Genomic DNA, 12582 nt, shown 5'->3' with positions numbered 1-12582 from the left:
CAACAACTCCTTGGAACATGACTTTGGTAAGGCCAGTAAGGTTGGCCTTACTGGCACAACAGTAAGGCAGTCATAGAGAGTATTGTTCTAAATGGTTCATTTTCTCAGGTCTGTCCACCTCCAAGAAATGTAGCCATACTCTGTGGAATGAATTCCATCACTTTTAGTTGAACTGAACTTTGATTGACCTGTACATTTATGCGTTCCAAAGACCCTCTCCCAAATCCAAACCTCCCAAATCCAGCTGCCATTATGGATTCAAGCCAGATAGCGTTCATTTTGTTAAACAGGCGGCACTCAAGAAGCCTGAAAATAACATTGCAGATGAGTAATGCTGCAATTTTGCATCTGTTCCGTGATCCCATTAAGTTCCTTAACTAGAGCTGAGCAGAACAAACAAGTTGGCTGGCCCCCTTTCATCTCTTTTGCTAATAGCGGTAAACCTTCTGTTGTGATATAGAAGCTGTTTATAATATCATTAAGATCTGTTTAGGCTCACTTTGCAACTTCCTGGTGATCCTGCGTTCTTCCTTCTCAGAAAGTTTCTGTTCTGCTTCAACACTCCAGTTGCTCCTTTCCAAGCTGGACCAGCCTCAAGGAGAGAGCGTCTTGGAGTGCTTCCACCTCCAAAACGGTCTGAGCGTAAATGGCAGTTATCACTTTCCTCCCAAGCTGCAGGGCCTTAGAGCTGCCAGTTGGGCCGACGCCCGAGAAGGCAGATGGATTTGGAAGTGCAGCCTGCAGCTAACTCAGGCAGCCCAGGCTTTATTCTCACTCTTTGAATGAGCCTGATTGGGTCTGCATCACCTTGGAGAAGGAATCTAGACCTTGGAGTAGCCGGAAGGGTGACTCACAAAGCTAGGAACCAGTGACTGCCTGCTAATAGGCATTTGTCCTTCCGCTCATTTGTTTAGGCATTTACTGGAGTCTCCTTGGTGCCAGGCATAGTTCTAGGCTCTGGGCATGTGAATATAAAAAGTGTTAATTTTCAAGGTGATCCTGTTCTAATTAAGGAGACACATAGAGCGAAAAGCATATAGTAGACCATGCATTCCCGATGGGGGCAAAAATTGGTTCTCAGGTATAAGGGAAAAGAATCTGAAAAAAATAGATACATATGTATGTATAACTGGATCACTTTGCTGTACACCTGAAACTAACACAACATTGTAAATCAACTCCACTTCAATTAAAAAAAAATAAAATTTGGTTCTCAGGGAGCCAAGAATCTTAGATATTACGTTACAGTAGTTTGTGACCCTCCAAAGCTCAACCCTACCCGACTGACTCTTATTCCCTCGTATTTAATTTCTCTCATTAGGGAGAATTTAAATCTAATTTTTCTCCTTGATGGGAGGAGAGGAGGCAATAATTTTTTAAAAAAGAAGTTGAGAAACACTAGAAAAATACACAGGAGCTGTAGGATCTCATAGGAAAGGTCTCTAGTCTCAGCTGAGGAGCCAGGAAGGCTTCCAGAAATATAAGACATCTGAGCCAAGTTCTAAAGTAAGAGTAGAAATTCTCCGGGGGAGGAAAGACGTCTGCTTCCAGGGAGTAACACGTGCCAGGTTAAAGATGCGTGCAAAGTGTTTTTAAATGGACCACAGGTCATTCAGTGGGGAGAGAATTAGATTGGATTGGGATGGAAAGGATGGTGGAAGACAGAGGCTCCAGCCCTGTTCATGCCAAGGGGTTGCGCTTTATTCTTCAGAAATCTGGGACCTAACGGAAAGCTTCAAGGAAGAGAGTAACATATTCAGATTTATGCTTTCAGAATATTCTGGGAAGAAAAGAGAGGGAATTCAGTGTTGGCAGGACTGGTGAAAATAGATGTGGGAGAGAGGGACAAAGTCTGGATCCGAAGTAGGAAAACAATTTAGGAAGAGACCATTGCTGTGAACAACTGGGCAGAGCTGAGATGGGGCCTCCTCAAGAGCACATGGCAGTAGGATGCTCTGGGAAGCCTGCCTGGTGGGCAGATGGGTCATAGGGTCTGGACGAGACAGTGTACAGGCAGCCATCATCAGCTAAGAGAGTAAGGAAGCCAAACTAATTAAATGTCTCTTTACTCAAGGCATCCACAAAGGGTTTTCTAAGGGAATTAATATTTTTTCTTTTTAAAAAATTACTATGAAAATATATTTAAAAATAGAGAAAGATGGTGTAATGAACCAGCCTACATCATCTAGCATCAACAGTTAGCAACTTAGAATCAGTCTTGCTTCAGATCTACTCCCACCCTAATTTCTGCACCCCACCCACACACTGAATTATTCTGAAGAAATTCCAGACATCATATCATTGCATCTCGCAAACATTATTAATGTATCCCTAAACAATACTCTTATAAGAGACTTCTAAAATACATAACTAAATATCGTCACAATTTTAAATATTAGCAATAATTCTTTTTTTTTAATTTATTTACTTATTTGTTTGTTTATTTATTTTTGGCTGCGTTGGGTCTTCGTTGCTGTGCGCGGGCTTTCTCTAATTGCGGCGCGCCGGGGCTACTCCTCTCTGCGGTGCGCGGGCTTCTCATTGCGGTGGCTTCTCTTGTTGCGGAGCACAGGCTCTAGGTGCGTGGGCTTCAGTAGTTGTGGCTCACGGGCTCTAGAGCGCAGGCTCAGTAGTTGTGGCGCGTGGGCCTAGTTGCTCTGCAGCATGTGGGATCTTCCTGGACCAGGGCTCAAATCTGTGTCCCCTGCATTGGCAGGCAGATTCTTAACTGTGCCACCAGGAAAGCCCCAAAATATTAGCAATAATTCTTAATCTCCTCAAATATGTACTCAATGTTCCCATCTCCCTGATTTTCATATACATGGGTAGATAGACAGGTTTTTAAAAATCAGTTGGTTTGAATTAGGATCCAAAAAGAAGTATTCATTGCTTTTGGTTGTAATGTCTCTTAAATTTACCCATCCTGGTTTTTGTTTCCAAGTTCTTTATTTGTTGAAGGAATCAGAAATCAACTACATTTTTGTCATAATCTAAATATAGCATCACTTCTTCATTAATATACAGCCGTTTTCTTGATTTGCATCTCACCACTATTTAAACTCATTGAGTCCCTAACAATTGCCTTTTGTTATTGTGACGCCTCAGCTGCCTAATTTAAAATGTTCCTACATAAAGTGGCCTGAAACCATCCTAAACCGGTTTACTCCATTTCTGGCGTTATTTTGTCATCTTAGATGCAAGTTGCAAAACTGTCCAGAAATAACACAGGGCACTCACTCTGGGTTACTTGAAGAATGAGCTAGCTGGAACCAATTTCTCCCCTTTCTCCTGGTGAATGGGACTGCACCCCAGCTCACCTTCCTATGGGCCAGTGGTTGTTTTCATCTAGACTAAAGTTTCACCTGAAGCTTCCCACAGGTTCCTGGGTTCTGGGCAGCTGGGTTCCATGTACTTGGTAACTACCATTTCCCACAACTCCCATAAAGAGCTGATGGCCACATCCAGAATGCTTGGTGCCCATTGACAAGGCAGTGCTCGCACTTGCCCTGTAAGGGGGAAGGGCAATAAAAGGGCAGGGTCTTCCCACTGGCACACACACCCACGCTGAATGGCCAGCAGAGTGCCCAACGGTAACTAACACTTAACTATATCAAGGTTTACTAATCAAATGACTCACCTAGAATTTTATGCAGAATATAGTTGGTGGCACAGACTGCAAAATACATGTAATCTATCCAGTAATACCCTATTCATTTATGTCGAAACCAGTTCTGACAGGTGATGATATATCACAGTGTAGAAAAAGTTAGACTTTTGACTGTCCCTCCATTTTTGGTTACTCTGCATCCTGGTGCTTCTCTCAGCAGCTGCTTGGCAGCTCATCGCCAGCCTGTTGGCCACAACTAAAGTAGAACCCTGGATGAAGTGTGTAAACCATGACACAGAGCCGTTGAAGCCTTGATGTGGAGGATTCTCAGCTGCCAGTATAAACTTGAGTCTAATGTGGAAGATGTTTATACCCTAGGATGTTGATTTAAGCATTCCAGTGTGTGGTAGATGGTCTTTATTCTCTATGTATGGAGCTTCTTCTTCCTCCACTGAGGGAGTGGAGGCAATGGGTACGTCCCAGAGCTCCCAATCCGTGAAGTAAGTGCTGGCAGGAAAGGACACATCGCTTCCTACATTTCTCTATAGACATTTCATTTTATATTCATTATAATTCTTCACCCCACACACAGATAATTGAATTGTTAATTCAAGCTTTTCTATTCCTCCTTAGTTTAGGGTGTCATATCATAAATGAACAGCTGCTCATTGCAGAAATGTGACTGTATTAATGCTTCTCCAGGATACAGCCTGACTATAAAAGCTGACTGTTTTGTTCAAGTATCTACTGGACCATTTCATTGTATCCTTAGGTACAGCAATGAACAACTCCTTAACCACTCACAGCTCCCAGGCCCAAGGAATAAAGCAAGAAATGCTCAAGAACTTTCAGCATGTCATAAGCAAATAAAACCCTTTGAATTCTGAGACTTCATATTTGCAACCTTGATGCAGTCAAAATACCCAACCATGTGAAAGGTGTCCCATGACATCTTTCAAGCCAATGCTTTAGGCAGACCACACTCACAAATGTTTTCCTTCATAAGAACGTTAATTGGTGAAACTTAGCTCACGAGAGTGTGGCAACCTGGCATATGTTACTGAAATGTAACTTACATGGCTCCTAGTCTCAAGAACAGTAGAGAGATAATCATTCAAGCATCTGTTTTACTATCTGTGTATTTGTGAATAAGATTCACAGATTTTGTGAATAAGATTCACACTTTAAGACACAGTGGAATAATAGCTAAGGGATTCCAGATTTCCAAGCCCCACTTAACCATGCATATATTAAAGTTTGCTCCAACCATGAGTTAAATCAACTTTTCTATATGGAGAGTTAGCTTGCTTGTAAAGCCTGCAAATAGGAATTGCAGAGCCCAGTCTCTTTGTTTACGGCATGACTCTGTCCACCCATATCGCCTCCTCAGCGGTGTGTTCAGTCCACGGATATTCGTGGCACACTCACAAAATGCTGGGCCAGCACTGTGCTAGGCAGGGACATTGTCTAAAGGGCCCGCAGTGCCGGCTGGGTAGCTCGCTCACAGATTTAAAACATAAGTCATCCATCAGAGAACCCCTTCCCTGACACTGATGAGAACGACATCCCTGTATTAGAATGGTATATCCTACTAAGGAAATGCTACTTCCCCAAATAATTATTTTCTGAGACCCAGTGCTTCGATGATGATGTTTGGAATTTCTTATTTTATGTATGAAAATATGTGTCTTTTTACTCTGCTTCTTCCGAAGAAACCAATTACGACTCGTTGGCATTTATTGCAGATGAGCAAGAAAGTTCCGGAGCAATTATTTACACCGTGGAGCTGAAGCGCTATGGGGGGCCCCTTGGCATCACGATTTCAGGAACTGAAGAGCCTTTTGATCCTATAATCATTTCAAGCCTCACTAAAGGAGGGTTAGCTGAAAGGTAACATTCGAAGCAGCTGCTACAATTACCTGTCTGAAATGGGTTTCCTTCCTCACAGCCACATAAAAGCATGCTCCCCTCTCCTGCTTGGTTATCTGTTGACTTTTTCAACTCTGCACAAAGGATTGATTTTAGAGCTTGAGAACTCTCAGGCAGAACTCTGACTTGATTTTGAAGGGCATGGTATAGGCAGTTAAAAGTGTCCTGGGCTTAGCATTGATATTAGTCTCCAGAAATGTGTAAACCGACCACAATTGACTAGAGGTAAATTTATATTGTGTCCATTTTGAGAGGAGGAGAGTAAAGTTCAAGGAGGTTAAAAGGTTTGTCCAATCCAATTCAGCAAACATTTCCTGAGCCTCTGTTACCTGACAGGTACCGGGCTTGGCTGCTGAGAGGATGACAGAAGCTTCGTCTCCAAAGATTTCAGGAAACAGTGCAGTGACTTAATAACATCTTGAAATTTGGAATGCCCATTTGTTCCTTTGGCAATTTGTTTCCATTGGCATGCACCCCACCCCCATTATACTGTATTTCTTTCCAAGACATGTTGTAGGACATATTCCAAACCCCATAACCCGATCTGTCCTCCAGTAACCTAGCTCAGGAGTGCACACACACTGTTCATGCTGACACTTGAAGACACTGGTTTGCAAAACAGAGATATAGCATCACAGAATTTTGGAGCTGCAAGGTGCCTTAGAAATCAGCTCATCCAACATCCTCATCTGTCAGGTGAGGGCACCGAGGCAGCTCAAAAAAGGCTGCCCTCTTGGAATTTCGTATTCTGACATTAACAGAGACACCTATGATACGGTATCCTTCAGGTGTCCGCCTGTCCTAGGTTTCTCTGTTAGACAATGAGGAAAAGATTAATATTGATCTGATTCAGCAACCTCCTGGTCAAGTGTTCTATGGCTTACAGCATGGCTCTTTCATAAACTGGAGACTGTTGTTTGTTTTTGGTTTTTTTTGGCTGTGCCGTCGCACAGTTGTGGGATCTTAGTTCCCCGACCAGGGATTGAACCCAGGCCACGTTAGTGAAAGCACCGAGTCCTAACCACTGGACCGCCAGGGCACGCCCCAGAGACTCTTTATGGAAGAATGAATTGATCTCTTTTTTTTTTTTTAAGGAAAAAAAAAAATTCCTTGAGAGTAGATGCATCGGTAGACTTGTTAGGCAGCCCCTCATCATCTGTGTGACCCCGTGTCACCTCCGTTGCCCCAGTTGCCGCTGCCCAGCACCGCTGCCCACCGACCCCAAAGCAACCTGGGGCCGGACCACTCAGTCACAAGCAGGCTGTGAGCTGGGCTTCCTTCACTCAGGATATTTCAAGTGAGCCAGCACCGCAGAGGCTAGCACATGGGATTCCCACTCTACACCCTTCAACCCAGGTGGAGAGATCTGAGTGTTTAAACCTTTCCTGAGTTTGACTGCTGTGAGTCTACTCTTCCCCCATACTGTGCTTCCAAACAAAGATAGATATGGTGAACATCAGAATCGTAAATTCCAGTCTGCTGGTTCAGAATCGGGTGAGAATGGGACGAGAAGGGGAAAGATCAAAGGTTTATCTATTGATCAATAAATTAATTTTCTTTTTCCACATTTCAAGCAGGATGTTAAGCCCTTTTACATGTGTTTTCCTATTTAGCCCAGAGCTTCCCTGTGAGATGACTATCCCCATTCTAGTGAGGAGGAAACTCACACCTAAAGAGGTGAAAATAAGGTGCCCAGGTCACACAGCTGGTAGGTGACAGAGTTGGATTCAAATTGATTCCTGGCAATTCCCTGGCAGTCCAGTGGTTAGGACTCCACGCTTCCACTGCAGGGGGCACAGGTTCGATCCCTGGTCGGGGAACTGAGTTCCTGCAAGTCGCGCAGTGCGGCGAAAAAAAAAAAAACAAACTGATTCCTGAGTTCAGCCTTTTTCAATTCTTGGAATCACCACTGGGGGGTGGCGGGGGCCTGCCACACCAGGGTCTTGTGTCTAAGCCTTGCTTCCGGTAAGCTGGGATACTGACTGATTGTGTTCAACACTTCTAAGTCTGTAGAAAGAAGGACTGCTCCATGCTAAACATCACTACTGTGATTGTCCCATTTTGTTCGTTTCCTTGGGATTTTTAAGAGGGTTATCAAATGACTCCGCTTTCTTGGAATTTAAACAGCCCACAAGTCCATTTTAAATACTAATTAAAATATTTTTTCTGATTTTATTTGAAACTAAAAAGTAATTCACAACAGACGCAGTTATCTTGTAACATTGCTCAGGAGAAGGCAAGGAGTGACTTCTAGAGACCCTTGCCAAGTCTTTATTATTATGAATAAATAAAGTATATCAGGGAATTTATATTCAGTAGCATTCAGGGATAATTTCTACCTTTCCTATTATTATTTGGCGTTTCAGAACTGGCGCGATCCACATAGGAGACCGAATCCTAGCCATCAATAGCAGCAGCTTGAAAGGGAAGCCTCTGAGTGAAGCCATCCACTTGTTACAGATGGCAGGAGAGACTGTCACCTTGAAAATTAAGAAGCAGACAGATGGTGAGTGGGTTGAAAGCCACAATTAAGGATTTGCAGTGCATTTCCTTCCCTAAAAGAATGTGCAAATGTCTACGTGTTTGTTTCTAGGGAAACACACAGCCAGGGAGTGTTGGCGTATCTTTGTATTTAAATTTTCTCTGGTACTTAAGCTCCTTTTCTGTCTGTAAAGCCCAGTCAGCGTCAAGTCCCAAGAAATTCCCCATTGCCAGCCACCTGAGTGACCCGGGAGATGTGGAGGACCCGTCTCCAGCACAGAAGCCAGGCAAACTCACCGATACGTACCCCTCCACTGTGCCCAGCGTGGACAGTGCCGTGGACTCGTGGGATGGCTCAGGAATAGAAGGCAGCTATGGGAATCAAGGTATGTCCTCGCCGTGGGGTACAGGATATTTGTCATTGGTGAAGCTCAGGTTTCTCAAAGATCCACCTTCTGCTCCGTGAAAAGAATATCTTTATTTTACTTGTGTCTGCATCAGTGTAACCATAGTGAACACATTGAATATGGTGGCCTTTCATCTCCTCCTGCTTAATGCTAATAAGTTGTGAACATCTATCCAACACTAGCAGGCCCCCGTTAGACCTACCGCCGTCCAAGTGTTGGATCCAGAGCTTGTCCTTCGAGCACAGTTTAATATGAGGCAAACCACACAATAAATTGGGTCACTGAAGACCAGCCCCATTGTCTTACTTTTTTTAGCAAGCTTTCCACAAAGATGGAATGAGGAGGGCAGGGGATGTGCAAAGAGATGAGCCAAAGATTTGTGACCCCATTTATTCCTGCCTCTTCCTGACTTTTCATAGAAACGTGTAGGGGTTTCCCCCAAGGCTCATCATTAGAGAGTTGTAATCATAGTATATTAAAGTATACTGTAGTTCTTTCTTCACAAACAGCGTCTTCATGGGACGAAGTATAACCTACATGAAAAGGTAAACCTCACTAACACAATATAAACACACAAAAAGTATTAGACTGAAGACAGAGTATAAACTAAATGCTTCCTTTAAAAATGTTTCCTTCTTAACGATACTTAGCATCCAAAGAGAAGTGTGTCAAAAATTCTCTGTATTTCTCCTTATCTGAGCCTTACCTTCTCTTTTAACACCCTGTATAAATTCCAGCCTCCGAATCCCTTTTCTGCTCTTGGTTTAAGTCAGAGAATAAAATACATAAACAGTTTGGAGAACATGTGTTCGGGCGGGAGGGTTGCTTTGTAGTAACTTAGGTAACCACTTTTGAGGACGGTCTGTATCCAGTTTGCTCTCTTCCTGGTTCTAGTTTTTTTCTCTCAGCCTGCCTCTGCCTATGTCACTTTCTGTTAAATCCCAAGAAGGATGGACAAAAATGAAAAGAAATGATATTTCAAAGCTATCAAGTCATTACTTGTTAGAGATGATATTGGAGTTTGGTGGAGAAAATATTTTGGGGTTTTCTTTTGTTGTTTTGTTTTTTTAAAAAACAAGAAAATTTTATTTAATTTTTAAAGAAAATTTGATTTTACTGCTTTATTCTTATTCAAGACACTATATATTTTAACAGCTTTTTTGAGATATAATTTACATAACATAAAGTTCACTGTTTTAAATGCACAATTCAGTGTTTTTTTAGTATATGTACAGAGTTGTGCAACCATTACTATAATCTATTATAGAACATTTAGTGACCCCAAAAAGAAACACCATACCCATTAGCACACACCCACCCTTTCCACCCAAACCCTAGGTAACCACTAATCTACTTTCTGTCTCTATAGATTTGCCTATTCTGGACATTTCATATAAGTGGAATCATATAATATGTGGCCTTTTGTGACTGGCTTCTTTCATTTAGCATAATATTTTTAAGTTCATCCATGTTGCAGCATGTATCAGTACTTCATTTATTTTTATGGCTCAGTAATATTCCACTGTATGAATAAACAGGTGGAGAAAATATTTTGAACACCCAAAAGAGGACTGGGACTTTCACTTATCTGGCAAGTAATTTTTTCCAAGTCCAAATACCTTGTGACAAGTTAGCTATGCCACCAAATAACAGCTATTTTCATTGCCAGGAAGTTGATAAACTCCCAGAGGACACTCTGGATAAAGGACCCAAGTCAAATTCTGTCAGCGTAGACTGAGGTTTATTTCTTAATGTGTTTGTTTATTGTTTATTTACTAATGTGGGAACTTTTTTGTTACACAGATTTTGGTGAGCTATTGATTATAATGAGTTCTGCCCCTAAGTGATATGTGAGAACTTAGCTCCTCTATCCTCTTACACAGTAAGATCAGGCCCATGATTAGCACACTGAATATAAGGCCTATCCCTCGTTTATAAAAGATGAAGAACCATTTATTATTTATGAAGGATTTTGAAAATTTGAAATCCTAGACAGGGAATAGTAGTCATAATTATTGGTATGATAAGTTTGGCATTTATAAATTAAAAATCATTATGAGTTTGAAGAGAGATTAGAGAGATATAGAGAAAATGGCAATTGGGATAGAATTGACATCCTCCAAGGTGACGAAAAATTGGTAATAATACCTTGTATTTGTAAAACACTTTAGAGTTTACAAAGCACTTTTACGTAACTCATCTCAAGTGATTGCCGTAAGGAACACGGAAGCTGAAATCACAGGATTTCGGTATTGGGAGAGAACTTGAAGTCAGCTAGTCTGGCGTCCAGTGCAGCCCTTGATGTCCTGGCCAGCCCGGCTGCCCGCCGTCACGCTGCACGGCCTAGAGCGCCAGAGTGACACGTTGCTGCCTAACTGCTAAGGCAGCTCTCCCAGCTCCCGTACTTAGTTCTGACAGCTCGGCGTTCTCCCTTGTACTGAGCTGAAATCTGTCAGCCTGTAGCTTCTGCCTATTTGTTCTAGTTCTACCCTCAAGGTCATTCTGAAGTAAAGCCTCCTCGACACTTGACAACCCTTCAGCTGCTCAAAGACAGCTCTCATGCTTCTCTTGAGTCTTTCCTTCTCTAAGCAAAGTAGCCCCAGTTCCTTTCACTGTTCCTCACGTAACTTACTTTTGAGTGTTTTTCTCATCCTGGGGGCCTCTCTTCTGAATACATTCAAGCTTAACTCTATACAAGTGTAGCACTCAGAAAGGAAAGTCATACTATAGTATGGCAGCCTGGAGCAACTCAAGCCTGTCACCTTCATCATTGGAAATTGTAGAACCCATCAGCGCAGCCTACCTCACCATAAGAGTTTTGGTGGGAAAAAAAAAAAAGAATTTGGTGGGCACGCCCTAGTCACTCATTTTGATCTTATTGTTTACCAAGATCTCAAAGTCTGTCTTTTTCCCCTTTCCTTGTGATATTGGGTTAAACCAGATCTCTCCAGATAGTGCTTGTGAAGTTGACTTTTTTTTTAAATAAATTTATTTAATTTTATTTATTTATTTTTGGCTGTGTTGAGTCTTTGTTGCTGGGCGCGGGCTTTCTCTAGTTGCGGCGAGCGGGGGCTACTCTTTGCTGTGGTGTGTGGGCTTCTCATTGCGGTGGCTTCTGTTGTTGCGGAGCACGGGCTCTAGGTGTGTGGGCTTCAGTAGCTGTGGCACACGGGCTCAGTAGTTGTGGCTGGCGGGCTCTAGAGCGCAGGCTCAGTAGTTGTGGCGCACGGGCTTAGATGCTCCACGGCATGTGGGATCTTCCCGGACCAGCACTCGTACCCATGTCCCCTTCATTGGCAGGTGGATTCTTAACCACTGCGCCACCAGGGAAGCCCGTGAAGTTGACTTTTTAAAGGAAGGCCTAGAACCGTACCTTTTTTCCCCTGTGATATATCATGTTGTGAGATGTAGATTATCTTTCCGCCTTGTCCACGCAGTCTCTCAGCACACTCTCTCTACCGTATCTCAAGAAGACTCTTACCTTTAAATCTATAATAGTTGCTCCATTCCCAGTAGGATGTTGTACCTCCATCATGCACATCTTCCTCCTTGGGCTAGGAATTCATGTCTCTGCAGCCATGTTCCTTATTGTTCTCCGCTTCTACTCCAAAATGTCAAGCTTGCCCCATTCATTCATTAAGTAAATATGTAATGACTGGCACAGTAAAAGCCAGTATATGATGGGTATACAATGTTGGACAAAAGAGGTCCTTATTCTTGTGCAGGAGGTTACCCAGCTGAAGGGCCAGACAATTAACAAGTACCAGCAGAGTGAATTTTTACTTAGTTAATGAAAAGGGGAAAAGGATGGAGTAATCAAAGCTGGTGGAGAAAGAAGGACGGTGTTTAAAGAAGTCTCACAGTGGGATGACTCTCAGTTCTGTTGATGCACATCTTTTCTAGTCTACTTCTGGGCCGGCTTCTTCCACTCCCCATTCTCTTGACTCTTATACTATTCATGCCTTTCTGCCTTATCAAGAGCTTATGCTTTTGGCCCCCTTGTCTTATCTATTCCTCCTTCAAACTCTCAGAAAACCCTATGATTGCTTTCCCTAGAGTTTGCAAAGGTCAATCAATACAAGAGGAGACTGACAAATTGATGGTACCTGGACTGTTATAGTCATGGATGGTGAGGCTCTTGTGATGTCTGTAATTCTT

The 12582-nt window shown here is 42.7% G+C and overlaps 1 protein-coding gene across 9 annotated transcripts in view; it reads left to right on the top strand.

The window, feature by feature from the left end:
* GRIP1 (glutamate receptor interacting protein 1) overlaps positions 1–12582 on the top strand; it is a 713644-nt gene that overhangs the window by 659849 nt on the left and 41213 nt on the right. For 5 of the 9 annotated variants that reach the window (XM_082351188.1, XM_082351190.1, XM_082351185.1 and 2 more), the window contains 3 exons: positions 5320–5497; positions 7903–8042; positions 8212–8403. In XM_082351188.1, coding sequence (XP_082207314.1) covers positions 5320–5497; positions 7903–8042; positions 8212–8403 — 510 coding nt within the window. The remainder of the gene's footprint in view (positions 1–5319; positions 5498–7902; positions 8043–8211; positions 8404–12582) is intronic. The other 4 variants (XM_082351186.1, XM_082351192.1, XM_082351191.1 and 1 more) reach the window with 1 other exon arrangement.

Source organism: Balaenoptera borealis (genome assembly GCF_965194805.1).
Source record: "Balaenoptera borealis genome assembly, chromosome: 13".
NCBI classification, from domain to species: domain Eukaryota; kingdom Metazoa; phylum Chordata; class Mammalia; order Artiodactyla; family Balaenopteridae; genus Balaenoptera; species Balaenoptera borealis.
This window is presented reverse-complemented; position numbering and strand designations above follow the sequence as displayed.